This window comes from Malurus melanocephalus, unplaced genomic scaffold (genome assembly GCF_030028575.1).
Source record: "Malurus melanocephalus ecotype Western Australia unplaced genomic scaffold, MMel_1.1 scaffold_7, whole genome shotgun sequence".
Classification (NCBI taxonomy): Eukaryota; Metazoa; Chordata; class Aves; order Passeriformes; family Maluridae; genus Malurus; species Malurus melanocephalus.
Genome location: NW_026623239.1, coordinates 704765 through 720954, shown reverse-complemented (window position 1 = coordinate 720954; position 16190 = coordinate 704765). Strand labels below are relative to the sequence as shown.

At 40.2% G+C, this 16190-nt stretch overlaps 1 protein-coding gene across 1 annotated transcript in view; it reads right to left on the bottom strand.

Annotated features, from left to right (window-relative positions):
• Window positions 1–15970, bottom strand: part of DTWD2 (DTW domain containing 2) — a 67863-nt gene extending 51893 nt beyond the window's left edge. Inside the window, exons 1-2 of the mRNA XM_057373099.1 lie at window positions 15917–15970; window positions 6916–7419 (exon numbers count right to left, since the gene is read on the bottom strand). Of these exons, the coding sequence (XP_057229082.1) occupies window positions 6916–7419; window positions 15917–15970 (558 nt within the window). The remainder of the gene's footprint in view (window positions 1–6915; window positions 7420–15916) is intronic.
• Window positions 15971–16190: the final 220 nt, after the last annotated feature.

Here is a 16190-nt window from a genome sequence, read left to right as displayed (position 1 = left end):
AAAAAAAAAGAAAAATAACAAAAATAACCCAAAGTTAACTGTATGAGACCAATTCATCAGAGGATGCTCAGACAAACTCTAGAATACACTATACTACAAACAGCCTGGGGATATGTCAGGGCTTGGTCTCCTCAAAAGGGGATAGCACTGCAGGTGAAATTCACTTATGCCAATGCCAGATGCAAGCCCCAGAAACTGCATGAAAAATCACTGAATTTGCTGCACTTAAACCAACTCTCATTTAGGTATATAAATAACAGTCTTCATGTGYCCCCTACTTTTGTAATTCTCAGAGAAAGGAAAGTAAAATTCATCTTTCTTCAGGTTTTTGCTTTGTGCTGTGTTTATAAAAATGAAAAGCAAATCTTGAAAAATAACCACTGGTAGTTTTAGTACTCCTTACAATTAAACTGGGAAGGCCTGATTAATGTTGAAACATTTTTTACCTCTTTTACAATATAATACTGTCCCCAAGGAAAAGTTGTACTTAGTGTAATTACAGAATAGAAGCCAAAGGTACTCCAGTTGTTTTAATTAACAAGATTATCATCTGCTGCAGTTCTTGTCTTTGGTTGTGCTCCTCTTAGTCTATAGTTATCCACAGTCCACAGCTGGCCAGCCCAACATATTCTTTTTCCTTTTTTTAATGCCAGCAGATGAAAAAGTACCCAAGTAACCAAGTCAACTGAGGCATAAACATGCAGCTTAAAAAGGTCCCTACTCATTAATCTGATCACATTACAATAGGAAATGAATAAATGCCTTTTAAATTTAGCACTGCAGAAATAAGTAAAAGTGAAATCACAAAATCTTCAATTTGCCAACAGCTCTGGCACCACTCATTATTGTTAACATGGACCAAAGAAACAGCATGAGAAACTACTGCATATACAGTAACTGCTAAACACAGARCAAAATTAACAATGTTCAGCTTGATATTTATAATTCAAGCCAATAGAAGATACAGAATTTAGTGAGCAAACTATAAYCATTTAAAGCAACATTACCAGAAGCATGTTAATATAATAAATGGCACTGAACTTCAAAACTAATGCCTGACAATTTTTCCACCTATCTTTMGCTATTCTTCTTAAAATGTGGTATAGATTAATATATGGTAGTTCATCAATTTCAAGCAAGTGATATCTACATCGGTAAATTCTGCATATTTATTACTATAAAATTTTAAGACACCCTCTTAACATTCTTCAAAACTCCTTGAGAATCTTCTATTGAAAATAAATTAGAAACTTAAAAGACATTTGTGTCTATCAAGAAAAAAGGGTAATTCTTGAATGGAAGATATTTTCAGTTTGTATCATCTTGCTTTTCACACTCTAGCCCTATTAAAATTTCTAACCTTGTCAGAAGAGCTGGCATATTACTGTCTAAATATGTCTGCTTCTCCAGTGGCAGGAAAATCAACATGACCACTAAATGCTGAAATAAGTTCTCACAGTTTGTAAAGTAACTTTTTGCTGTTGCACAAATAGGCACTTACTGTTAAAAATATTCTGCATTCTGCTGTAAAATCATTCCGGAATGTTCTTCTCCTAATTGTAATAAAACTCAAAACAACAATTTGTTCTGTGGTCTCATGGCTGGATTCTCTGCTGGCCAGGGAAACACAACTAACTCCAAGATTAGGGGCAGAAGGCCACGAGGTGGCCTTTGCTTCAGATAAACTCATCTATGGATCAATTGTTTGTGTAAATGCCCTCCTCTAAGAAAATCAATAGAGACTATTATCTTCCTGACCCAGCCATACCAGCCAGGAAGTATTTATGTGGCTCAGAATAATACAAAGAGCTGAATAAACAGCAAATGAACTTCAAAAGAAAAGCAATGGGTTTATCCGGTAATATTGGTCTCTGGCAGGACGACAGGTCAGAGAAATGGGCTGGAAGGAATCTAATGAAGTTTCAGACAGGTAAATGCAAAGTCCTGCATAAGAGGAAGAAAAACCATGGGCACCAATACCCTTCGGAACCAAACAGCAGGCTGGAAAATAGCGATGTAGAGAAGGAGCTGGCARAGAGGCTAATCAACAGCCAGCATAGTGTCCTTGCCCTTGACACAAAGGCCATCAACTGGACTGCATTTTACACTGCCTGGAAGTCAAGGGAGTTGATCTTTCCTCTCTACTCATTACTATTAAGGACACATCTGGAGTGTTGGGTCAAGATCTGGGCTTCCCAGAACATAACAAACTTACTGGAGTATGTCCAAATATAGCTAAAGAAGACCAAAGGTCTGGAGCACTTTTTTATGAGAAGAGGCTGAGAACTTGTACTCTTTGGCTTGGAAAAGAGAAGGCTACAGAGGATGTTATTCCCCTGTATAAATGACTGATGGGAGGGAATGAAGATAAATAAGACAGACTCTTCTCAAAAGCATCCACTAATAGGGCAAGAGRCAAAAGACACACATTTTCTACTGGTCAAACACTGGAAGAAGTTCCCAGAGTGGTTGCGGGGTCTCCATCCCTGGAGATATTCAAAATCCTACCGGACACAGTCCTGGGCAACCTGCTCTAGCTGATCCTGCTTCAGCCGACTCAAGATGATCTTAAGAGGTCCCTKCCAACCTCACCCATTCTGTATGTAAGACTCTGGGTTGTAAGCAACCGTGACAGAGCGTCCAGGCTACAACCACAGCTGAGTATGTCAGACTGTGAGGGTGGTGATTAACAATTATGTCCTCATAGGAAGTGAGTATTCCTCTTCAAACAGCAAAAACAAAAACATGTAAACTGGATAAAAGATTATCCCAAAGTGTAAGTAGTCAAGGGCTATGAAGCTATTTTCTTGCAACTACCGTCGTTAAATGACTTAATGTATGCTTATTTCACTTACTATGATTGCTACTTAAACTTTAAAAATTCATGTTTGTGCCTAAATACCGTCACAATGTGCTATAAAGCAACCACATATATTTATTGTGCTGAGAAAACCCACCTTGCTTCTTCAGACAGCCTTTATATGGCATAACAGAATTATTAACAAATATGACATTTATGTAAGACCATTACATTTTTCCTCCAAATATGAATCAGCACCGTATCATCACAAGTCACTGTCGATTTATCTATGCTATCAAGAGCCCTCACAGCACTCAAATTCCATAGAGTATCTGTAATATTTTTGATATAGGCAAAGGGAGTATTTATATTAAACAATCAATGTTACTCCTTTACTTTCACGCCACCAATGAAATACACATACAGCACAGAAGCATATATCACAGCAGAATTGAGAAATCACCAGCTGTTACTAACTTTACAACATAAATGGGTTCCGCAAACATGGAGGACTATTTCCAGTGGTTATTTGTGATGACCCACAAGAGACCTAGCAATGTCCAGAGATGATAAATGACATCAYAGTTTAAAATCTCAATTTCTCCTGAAAATTCTTCAGGAGAAAAATTCTTCTTCAGAAGTTCTCCTACTACAATGAAATTCTTCATACATACAGTTAAGATTTGTGGCAAGAAGTCAACTGTGTTTTCATGGCTCTTGTACTACCAAAAGGCATTTTTCCCTAACAGCACCACATATCCAGAAAACAATGAAGTCCAACCCACAGAAGGACACAATTTCAAAATGTGAAACTGCTATCAGTGTCACACCACAAAATCAAATTGTTGCCCTACATTACTCCAGGCACAGCACYGGCTCATTTTGTTTTCCAAGCTAATAGCAACTTGGAAACTATATTAAGCTTATTCTCCTATTTAAATGTTCAGGTGTGGGGAAAGGAAGTAGAACACTTAAGTTAGCTATGAAAGCTTTATGAAGTTATCGATTCAAAGTTTATCACCACTCACCTTTTGGTTTTGGCAGATAGACTATGCATTAAATTCTCTCCTCAAGAATAAAACAGTCAACTGCACATACTTCATTTGCATCAGCTGCTTGCCATCTCAAACAGCAGCTATAAGCTTTCACCTTCTTTTTTTTCCACTGGCACTTACACAAAAATCTTGAAAATGTAAAATTGCATTACATTACTTCATTCAAATTCTCCACTATTTGCATTAAGCTATTGCAAATGCTAGTGTTTTTCCCATCACCACTGCAGGCAATAGAAATCTCAAACATATAACATTTAAAAACATCCTGTTCCTGCAGGACACTCTAGTGACATTCACTTTATTTGACATGAAAACTTATCTACCCTACTCCCACATTTCTATTTCACATCCTGACTGAGTGAGCCCTTGTTAGTAAGCTGTCAATCAGCTTCTTGCCATATGTAAAAAAAAAGTCAGAACCTGAAATCAGTTCCCCTGAGAAATCACCAGATGATGTCAAAGAGAGCCCATTCTTTCATGCTTTTGTATCAAATTCAGACCTAAATCACATCCATTAAGGTACATTAAAATAAAAATCTAGAGTTCAGAAAGCTAAGGAAGTTAATTAAGCATATTTGCCCCCAATCAACATGATTCAAGGTAATATTTCTTCCCATGAGGCAGCCTTTCCCACTTCAACTCCAAGTCATGCCACAGATTGTCGTGATCAATGAAAAAAACAATTCAGCTATAATACTGAAGAAGAGGCTAAAGAGAATATACTGGAAAAATACACTGAATGCACAGTTTAGTCTTGCACCACTGTCACCATAAAAAAATACGCCACTTTCCTTGTTTCTTAAAAAGTAAGTGGCTCTATAGTCTTTTCATCCTCCATGGCTTCTCTGCCCCTACATTTCTTTCACTGTCCATGCTCATTGTACCCATGCTCCTCACAAGCAAATGTAATTCATCCACTGCTCTTTAGGAAACTGATGTTTTAATATCATATGGCAATGAGGAGCTGAAAAAAATTGCATATCTTTCACAATGAAATAAAACAGAGATCCCTATTCCAGAAACCATTTTTCTCCTCATCAAAGAATCTGTCCAAAATTGAAGGAATTAAGAGTAGACATTGTGAAACACACTGACAAAATAAACAGCAGTAACAAGCAGTACCCTACAAGCATTTTAAAAGAACTCAAGGTTTAACAGCTCARTAAGGAATGACAATGGGTTAACTCTCATTCAACAATTCCTTGGCATTTCAGGACTAGAAATGTCAAGCAGCAAACAACTATTTTTTTAAAAAATCTTCAACAAATAAGACTGTTAATGTGAGCAGAAACTACAAATAAAAATATGTTTACTGCACTCTTACAAAACTACATGATTTATATGAAAAGAATTAGCATGGCTTTAGCAAAAGGAAACCCTACTTTTCAGAACTATTTCAGAACTCTGAAAGAATCAATAAATACAGGGGTGAGGATGCTGTAGTTGACAAATTCAACTTTGGCTTTCCACAAGACTTCTCAAAAGGTTACTAGGAAACTAAGCAGCCACAGAATGAGGAGACAAAAATCTCTGGCTAGCTTGCGCACATCTGAATACTATGTGCAAAAAAGGAATGTGGGAGCCATAGTCAAAATAAGYGAAAAGGTAATTTCTCCCCCACTGTGGCTTGTAGACCTGTGGTATCTTGCTAGCCAGATGTTGCTGATATATGAAATCTACATGGAAAATCACATCAGAAAAAAAAACCCTGTATTTATTGGGCGATATTACATACAAAACCACATGCAGCTCTAGAAGTTCTTTGAGCTGTAAGTCATTGGTTCTTTGAGCTATAAGTCACGGGAGAAAAAGAGGGCAGTAAAAGGAAAGTGTCACTTMCCAGCTTGGTTTTCATCTTGGAGCATCAACTCTTGCTTATGACTACTTTTTTTAACAGTGAACCCTTAAAAATGTTACGACTTGCACAATACATATTTTTTATTACAACTGACATACAGGAAGCTCACCAGGAAGAGGCTTCTGAACGCTGACATTTGAAAGAGACTGCAACTACACTGTTAGCAAAACCACATGCTTTTCCACTTCTTTTACCAATGATCAGGAACAGATGAAAGTGTAGGTGCTGGGAAGCTTTTTTTCTTTGGCAGTTACGCACAAGCGTTTCAGTTCGGGAACATATGACAACCTGCACCCACTTCACTAAAATAACATACATAGGGAAACATAAAATCAAATTATGAGGTGTTTCTGTAAGACTGCTAAGTCACTGCCTCCTTTAAAAAGATACCTGAGTTCACAACAAGTTCTATTAACCAGTGCTTGAATGGATTTCAAAATTAGCTGCTGATGTTAGGTAAGACTTGTTTCTCATTTTCTTTGGATGAAGCACCAAAAGCTGCCCAGCCATACTAAAGTGTCACGTACCTCACTGCATAGCACTGAGGGGACACATCTTTCCCTTCAMCTCTGCTTTTCAGAGGTGTGCATACAGCCAAAAGCTGTAGCTCTGTGGAGGTATATATATATATACCTAGAGAGGTATTCCCCACATTCACCCATTCCTTGCCATTCCTTGGGCAACAACGTTAATTCATGTCATGGTATCCCTACACCCTGTCATGGTATTCCTAGGTGTGTCTCTGCCTTTAGGACATGATGCCTTTCAGGACAAGAGGCAGCAGGGAGAAATTGGTGCACAAGAAGTTCCACCYGAACATGAGGGAGARCTTCTTTACAGTGCTTGGAACAGATTATCCAGAGAATTTATGGAGTCTCCCTCACTGGGGATATCCAATAACGATCAGGATGCCATCCGGTGTCATGTGCTTTGGGACGGCCCTGTTTGAGCAGGGAGGTCGCACCAGATGACCCCGTGTGGTCCCTCCCAGCGTGACCCGTTCCGTGATTGTATGATGCCACACACGCTGGAGGGCGAGCGAGACCTCGTTCATACCGAGCCGCTCAGTGCATGTCTGACGGTGACTCCCACACAGCCGAGCCACCGACCCGCGCCCGCCCGGGGCCTCGGCACCGCCTCACGGCGAGCGGGGCGGGGCCCACCGGCCCCTCTGCACCTYCGCGGCCCCGCGCCCGCGTCACCTGCAGCGCCCGCACACGGGCCGCCTCTCGCAGCGCTCCACCGGCAGCTCCCACAGCCCCTCGCAGCCCTCGCCCTCCCCGCCCGCGGCCGTGCCCGGGCCCGGGTCCGCCCCGCCGCCGCCGCCGCCGCTGCCGCTCTCCTCCATGCCGGCGTGGCGAGGCCGCCGGCCGCCAGGGGGCGCCATCGGGCGACAGAGCACGTCTCCGGTGCTCACGTGAGGAGGCGGCACCGCCCCTTCCCGGGGCTCGCCCAATGGGAGCGCGCGGAGCGCCGGCGGAGCCCCGCCCAGCGGGGAGGAGCCAATGGGAGCCGCCGGTGCTGCGTGGTGGGGCGCCGCCGGCAGGGGGCGCTGTCGGCGTGCGGCAGCCGCGCGGAGCCGCCGGGCCTTCCACGGCACTGGCGGGACTGGGAGAGGGGCGAGACCCGTCCCAACGGGAACGGGAACCGGGAACCGGGAACCGGGAACCCCTACCCGACCCGCCCCTGCCCGCACTGCCTGGGTGCTGCCACCGCCAACAGACAGCGTCAAAACAGCCCAGGCCTGGAGCTGACAGCGCCCCGCTCAGCGTGTATAACAGCTCCCGGTGCTAGTGACGCTTGAGTGGAAGATTGAACTTTTGGTACTGTTTTGTTTAAATCAGAAACTTCTGGTCGTTAAAGAATTATCTGGCCACTTTAACTGATATTTTATTCCAAGTGCTGCAGAGTAGGTGTGTAAGTCTTCCCATGTGCATAAATCCCATAAAATCCTCTCCTGGCCTCACACAACTCCAGGCAAGTTTGTGCAGTGCAAGACTAAATAGAAGTTATACTGTGGTTGTTAAAGTAGATACGTTAATACGCTGACTCTGCTGGAGTCCACTATACAGTTCAGTGAAATTCAATTCCAAAGTTGTTGCAGTTTACATTAGGAATCTACTGAAATAGAGCAGCCAGTAATTATGACACAAGAGATCCTGTTCTGAAATTARCAACTGCAGATGAGTTGGCCGATTTTGTTATTTCCTGTTTTCTGCATTCACAGTAAACTGTATTGTGTTTATGTATATACAATCGTCAGGGCCATTTGATGTAATTCAGGCCTCCTAGTATTAGATTCATGCACAATATTAACATTGTTTTTCTTTTAGGTTGTATTTTTGTACTCTCCTTTTGTATATGTACCTCAAGCTACAAATACGTCAATTTCTTGTGTAGCCATTGATTTTACTCACAAGATTAAGCAAAATTTTTTTTAAAAAAAAAAAAAAAAAAAAAAGATAAAAAAGATTAAAAATTCTAAATTATATGGTTGTCTTTTGCTAGCATAATAGGCCACCTAATTTAAGACAGGGACAGCTGAAACTTTTTTTATTGATCTGAAAGCCTCATCACAAGGTAAGTTGTTATAACCTACAAGAAGTTCATTTAGGCCCATTATTAGAAGCAACAGAGCTGGAGTGGACAGGACAAGAAGTATTGATGACTAAGGCCAGGGTCGTTTTGCTACTTGCACCATACTGAGATGAGTGCCCATGTGAGGCCACTAACAGCAGCTTGGATATCCCTGCACTGCTCTCCACAAGCCTTCAAAGACTTGAGCTTTTATCTGCTCTGATGAGTATAATCAGCTTCAGTCATCATCTTAAAAGAAAGTAAACCATTGCAAACTGTTCTGGCCTGACCACAAAAAAAAAAAGGAAAATAGATCTGCAGATAGATGCCTACAATAAATGTAACCATAACTTGTCCTGAAGTAATTTTGTTGCCAAGGAAATGGGTGAATGTGGCAGTGAATACCTAGAGGCTCAACAGAGAGAGAATGCTTTTTTCTGTATGCGTACATCTGAAGAGCGAGTGAGTCAGCTGAAACTGAGGGAAAATGGAAGCACGAGATCAGGTTAGGATAACCTGACCACGACTAAAAGCTAGGCTTGAGCACAGAGGGTTYCTTTCAGCAGAACATTGCTAATTTGGACTACCAATAGCAGCAGAAGGGACTAAAAGCCAGCTGAACCCTAGCTTCTTTTTTTTTTTTTCCTTTTTTAACGGAGGTAGTGTTCRCTGTGCCTATGTTGTTCCAAAGCCAAGCAGGCCAGCATCTTCTATCACCAAAGGCCAAAAAAACTACAAATCTGACACTATATACTCGTTTTYTGAAAATTGAAAGCATTATTTTTAGGCCAGAAATTCTTGTTTAAGTGAGAGACATTTAAAAGGAAAAATGCCTGAATACTGAAGTTTGAGACAAAAAGTAAAATATATTTTAKGGCAGATCTTGATAATCTTTTGCAGGCTGAAGGGTATTTATGTTCACACTATCTTTCTAAAGCATGATTAGCTTRAGTATTCAATGTGCGTACTTGAATCCAAATTAACACCTCCACCATCATATTAGAAACCTGAGGAATTCACAGCATCTCTTTGGACCAGTGTTTGAAATTTGGAGATTTACAGACCTAAATGATGCAGTGACTGGAATCTTTGTGCTTGCATTTAATACATTTGACATATTGCACTGTTCCCTTTTTGGGATTATAAATGGTCACGTGTTTAGTGACTAACTGCAGATTCACTATAGTATGGAAAGTCCAAAAAATTTTGTGGAAAGTACCGTTCTCTCATGCAGTCAATCTCTTCTGCATCCTTATATAATCCATTTCTCTTTCATTCTAGGATTTAATACTTGTTTATTCTGGGGTTAGCCCTTACTGAGTAAGAATAAGCTACATTTTATGCTATTAAAAGTCACCAAAAAAAAGCCCTTCCTCACTCCTTGAAGAAGTTCAGATTTAGTATACATTTGTTTTGAGAGATGTGAAAAAACTGTCAGGATGGCAGTTTTCAAAGAATTTTTTTCAAATAGCAGGTGTAGTTCCCTGGCAGCTATAATCAGTTTAATTCCAAGTCCCCTGTTTCTACTGCCTGGTTTGACTCACAGTTTCAAATACCAGCATAAGTAATTTGAAATCATGCTGGATAAATTTTTGYTCTGTTGTGTCTTCTTTATAGAAACTATATCCTGGTACAGAGTGATCTTTCATGGCAAGGTTGAATTTTGGCTAGCTATGGTTCATGTTTCCTGTCCATCCCCATACTTGTGCGTGCATCCAGGTGATTGATCCAGAAGCCAGCAGTTAAGCTGGAGGGGCTGCCTGAGCTGTCTTTCTGCACAGCCACTGGTGTCAGCAAGAGGCACAGCCTGTGTAAGTGCAATGGCAGCTGGCAGCTTCGAAGCCATGCTGATCTAAGCTGCTGCCTCGGGGCACCACAGATGAGCCTGGAGAACTGACTGGCACTGAGAAATGTGAGCCAAGGGGGACAAGGCTGGAGACAGGTGAGCTGGGAGATGCTCATGCAAAGGCTGCCATGAAAAAGAAGGATGATGCTTTTGTTTGTTGGTGATTCTGCCTCATTGCCTCACAGCAGAAGATGGACATATTGGTGTTTGTACYGCAGGATGGTGTCAACAAAGCACCTTCTAAACTGGCAACATGTGAGAACAAGATTCCTCATGTAGTCTGAAAGCCAGTATATTAGATAAGGGAGTTCCAGAGCACTGCGGAAATTGAGCTCAGTGCCGGAGAAGTGTGGGGGTGTCTAAACTCAAAACCAGGAACTGTTGAGTTTTGGGGAAGAGCTTGCTTTCTATTTGACCCAAGCTTGTACTGACCTGATTTGTCATCCCACTTGTTTCCTGAGACAGGCCTTTTTGAAGGACAAAGAATGTTTTAGCAAGACAAGATGGCTGCCCAGAGTGATCATCTTCAACTTCCCACCAAGAGCTTGGCAACTGTTGCTGGAGGTACTGTGTTTTTTCACATGCACAGAGATACCGTGAGACTTAAGGGCAAAAACTGCCTGTGACTGTCTTTATTCTATTTAATCTATGCTAGAACAAATTTGCAAAAGGATGGGAGTAAAACACCCTATCTTACTTGTTTCCCTGGGCAACTAACGACTACATTGCAGGAGAAAAAAAAAAGATACTGAAGCAAAACAAACAAACAAACAAAAAACCAAACCAGAGCACAAAAAATAGAAAAAAACAAACAAACAAACAAACAAACAACAAAAAAAAACAGTGCTGAGGATTTAGTTATCCAGTACTGAAAATCTGATGGCATAGTAAGAACTGTGTGACAATTATGTATGGTGCATAATGTGTCCCAGACTGTTGAACTTGTGAGCTTCAGACATTATTCATTATATTTAAAGTGTTTGGATTTAAAGATAAATCCAAAGTCACTCATGATAACTCACTGCTTTTTAAATACTGACAGCAAGTGACTTGAAAAATGCAGAATTCATTTCATATATTTTAGTTACTACTGGAGGCTTGGAAATGYTCTTTACATAAAGTAGAGAAACAGCAGCAGCAATAGAAACACCCAGTTTGTTGCTTAATCTTCCTTTGTGATTWTTTTTTCTGTTGACCTAAGAGCCAAAATTCATGCAATCATGTTCAAAATGCTGTGCAGCAGTGATTATGCCTTTATTCTGCCTGATGAAAAATCTTCTGCAGCACTTGTTCTTTAGCACCTCTTTTCTACGTATTTGAAAAAAAAAAAAAATACTTTCCACAGCATTGTTTACTCCCCAGAATCACAAGATTTGGGGGATAATAGTGTTTGTCCATTAAAAATCTTTTCCAACAGCCTGCAGTTGCCCTTAAGAACGTGCTGTTAGAAAGTGTTTTAATGAGAAGAAATAGCTCAAAATAACATTCCATCCCAACTGTGTCATGCCATCTCCTGTATATACACTTGTATTTTTGGCATAACTACACAGATGAATTACAGTTAAATAATCAGGGTGTGACTTTGCAAGGCAGCTACTGCATCTCACAACTATTGGTTTGCATGTTTTCACATATTGTCAATACAAAGAAATGTTCTTTCTCCTTTCACTTCAGGATAATTATAAGCCATTTTGAAAAAAAAATAAGAGTGAAGGCAATGATACTATGAGYAGAACCTAATTCCTTTACTCAGTCTTAAGACAGTGAAACCTTTTAGTGAATCTGCATTGGAATTAATTTCAGCAAAGTTATGTAAAGGTATTTACATGGTAATATTTTTCTTCCAGAAATACTCCTACTGGAGTAGGACCAGTATTGGTACAGACTGGAGCTTTTCTTTTGTAGTCTCACTTGAGTTATATTAGTCTCCCTTTGAAGAGAGAAACCCTAAGGAAGGTTGGTCTGCAACTGCACACTTGTGCAGCTGCCATTCATCACTTGCAAATACATTTTACCTTACACAGTTAACTAGAAGAGTCTTAAGCCTCYGGCATAGAAACAATTAGTGCCAGAAGACATTACTGAGCAGCAACTTTGGAACATTTTGGTTGCATTTGTTACTATAAAATGATGCTAGTTATACAGGAAGATTGTTATTTCCAAATTAGTTTAATGAAAACTTCAGTGCTTGTATGGCTGTTTTCAGTGTACCTCTCTTGGGAGTTCAGCATYCTGCATTTGGTGGGCAGATACAAATGGCTCTGCAGGTAATTGTGCCTGATAAAATAGTCACTTTTAATRGCGGATTAGCAATTCCTTCTCCTAATGAGAACTGTAAACAAGCATGCACATATCGGACTTTCATGAAACAGTGTTTGCTTGTTCTGGTTCAGAAACYGGTGACTGCTGGCAGGGTAGCAGGTGTTAGACGATACTGCTGCAGGCTGCCTCCAGCCAATTTCCATCAAGCTCAAATGAGCATGTTGTTCAAGCCCACATATATTCAGCAAACTTTAAAAATTGCAGCGTATTTCTAAATGCAATAAATAATTTGAAGGTGCACTTAAATTGGCAGTACTGTTGAAGGTGATGGTCTTGCCTGCCTTCCCACATTCCCCATCTCGTCTGGTGCTAATGCAAGTCCCCATGTGTCCACATAGGCACCCTGCATGTTTCTTTCTGTATTTCCAATCAGACAGACCAGCAGAATTTACCCTGTGGTCAGCCAGACACTCATACTGGTATAAGTGTGCTGGTGGGAAGCATGAGGAGGAGAAAAATGTCCAGATTTTTTTTTTCTTTCCATTCACATCTCTAGTGTCAGTGAAAAAGTGAAAGACCAGTAAAAACACCAATGCTGGGTGGAAAACCCTGCTTTCCYGGGTATGTGCTGCTGCCTGCAGAGATTGGCCTTGGTCAGCCATTGCTGTCTTGGTGTGGGCCAGGCCTTGCAGAGCACACTCATAGTGTACTGGAAAGGCATATGGCAATATATGCAAGTACTGCCAGCTAAAAATAACTGTTCATGGCAGCTTCACTTGCAGGTTTTTTTCTGTCATCCTTCCTTTTGCGAGCTGCCACTCTTCCTTTCCTGTTGCTTTGCTGCTGCAGGGTTCATCTTGCCCATGCCATGGTGCACTGTGAAACAACCTGCAAGTCTACTGCTTGGGCTGGRCTCCCTCATATGGCTTTGCCAATTCAGAAAATCTTTGTGCACTGAGTTCTTTGTTTCACTGTTACAGGTTGGTGGCAAAAGATGTAAAGAGATCATAGTCTGGAAAAATGCACTTTAGTATAGTTTGRTTGTCTAATTCTGCTCATGAGTCTGATTGCTTTTATGGTAAAAATCTGTCTTCTCATTCTCTTCTGGCTTTATCTGTTGCAAGTCGATCTGTCTTATTGCATAAAAAAGATGGAAGTTATTCTTCATAAAGTTGTTCTATGAGGTCACATGCAAGTGTCCTTTTTTTCTAAATAACATACTGAAATCTGAGGTGAAATACTTCATGTATCATGAGATCACTCACATCTATTTGCTTCTCTCATAGAAGAAAAAAACAAACACTTGTAAGGTGTAAACACATTTTGAAACACAGCCATTTCATCCCTGATTTGAAAGTTTGGTAACTTCTGATGGCATCGTGGCTTCACACATGACACTGGGCTAATACTGGTAATTCCAATCACTAAGCCTGTAATTGCAGCCTGTGATTGCAACTCTGATGACTTGGAGCACATTACAGTAATAAGTGATTGAGACCTTCATGCTAATTTCAAAACACCTAACTAAAAGTCAGATTCAAAAATCAAAATCTATGTGTGGCATAGAGATAAATGCAGTTTGTTGTATAATCTTGGTATGCTGTGTATGCTGTTGGAACTGTTAAATGCAGTTGAAAATACAAAGAGCAGGTGTAAAACAAAACATATTAACTTCAGTAATGGAGATTAAAATAAATAGCTGAGAGATAGACTTTGAAATAATATCTGCTAAAATACTATAGGCAAGGGTCAATATGTCCTCTAGAGCCTTATAGCTTTAGAGCTAAACCATAAAGTTTCTGTTTCCTGGACTACCCAGTGGAGACTTCTGTACATTACACATCTCTGGGAAGCTGACAAGCATGTCAGCAGAGAATTCACTTTTATCAGCTTATACTGCTGATATAGATGTGGTGTGCCACTGAGAGAGAAAAGGGTGCACCATTTAGAATATTGATGGAAATCTTTAACTGTGAGTTTTTATTAAAGGCCTCTAGAAGTCAGTGTTCCAATCAGCTGTACTTTTACAGGGCATCTTGGTAGGTCAGAACCAACCACTTTTTCCACTCAATTTAGAAGCTTTACATTCAGCAAGTCATTTCAAAGCATAAGAAAATTATGACTTGAGTGTGAAGTTTCACAGATCTCTGTTGGAAAGCTGGTCAAACACCATAATTACAGTAATTTTTTTAGTGTTTCTTGCTCTAGTGTCAGTAATGGTATGTGCTACTCCAGGTAGTCAAAGGATTTAAGTTCCAAATGGCTGGAAATTGTTGTCTGTACTTTATTCCCACTGTAAGTGTAGCTGAATTACTTCTGCTCTTAACAAGCAGTAAAGCAAAAAGTTCTAAGAGTGGATGAAAGAAGTCTAAACTGTACCTCTCTCACAGAGTAACATTCAGCTTGTGCTCTGTGTCTTCTATCAGAAAGGTGTTTGCAATTAATAGAGATTATTTATTGGCTAAAAGAATGTGCCTCTGAAAAGGAGAAGTACCTCTGTCTTTAAATCCAAGATGCTTTGGTCATTTGGAAAACATGAACATGCAAAAGGGAAAGGTCAGGGCAACTTTACTCATGTCCATGTGCTTTGTAATATCTTGCCATTTCTTAGTTTGGGCAGTTTCAGAGACTGGATGCACAATATATTCTTTCAGATTTGTTTTTTTCTGAAATATAGCTTTCCAGACAAGACTACAAATGCAGTAAAAATCTCGAGTCACAGCAATAACACAGGAGATTCAGCTATAAAGAACAAGAAAGTAACTAAATTTATCTGTAAAATGTGAACATTTTGAGTTACATCTCTCGACTGTTTAAGAAAATTATTGATTGATGTGAAAGCATACAATGAGTCAAAAAACTCTTCCTCTTCCAAAGCAGGATCATGCAGCACAATTACCCTGGATTTATAGATCCAACCCTAGACAGGCTAATATTAAATAGTGTGAATCTGAGTATCTGTCATGCTACTGTAGGACTAGACTGCAGTTTGAATGTAGAGCACAGTAAAATGTGAGAGGGACAATTATCGAAACAAAAGTTCATCCAGTGTAGTAAGAGAGAAGACAATAATACCTGACATGGAAAGAAAGGTGCTTTAATGAGATACATATTTCCAGCAGAAGGGACTTTGAACAAAACTGCCTGAGACAGCAAAGCATGCAGCACAGGAGATATGTTTTCCTCTGAGCTAGCAAGGGTGCAGTAAGGGGATTGATTCAGGGCACTTCCTGGTCTTGGACAGGACCTCTCTTGGATGCATCCTGCTCACTGTCACAGGGCAGATTAGTTCTTCTGCATTGCATCTAACAATGTAGATGTCCCAAATATGATGCTATTAGGTACTGTTTCTTGTCCCTATCTGAGACACACTGCATCTATCACAGCCCTATCTTTAGTTTATATTTATTCTAAGGGTTAAGTATGCATTGTTAAATGGAAGCCTATAAACAACTAAGATCATTTTTAGACAAAGACGTTAGCAGCAGTGCATGAATATTAATATGCTCCTTAGTTACCTCTGCATCTTTGCAGAGGTTCTGGGATTTCATTTTTGCTTTGGTTCTGATCATTGTGCTTGCTCTGGTATATACTTGCTAATCCTTCATAATGCTAGCAATATCTCTTATGGCATCAGGCATGTAAAGAAGTTAAATTGAAGTTCATGGATTTGTATCCTCTACAAAGAGTTGTTTCACGTAATAAATAGTACTGTCAGGAAAAACATACTCTTTCTTCCAATAGCTAGCAAATCAGAGGAAGTAAAAAGAAACTGCCTTATTAATTTTAGGA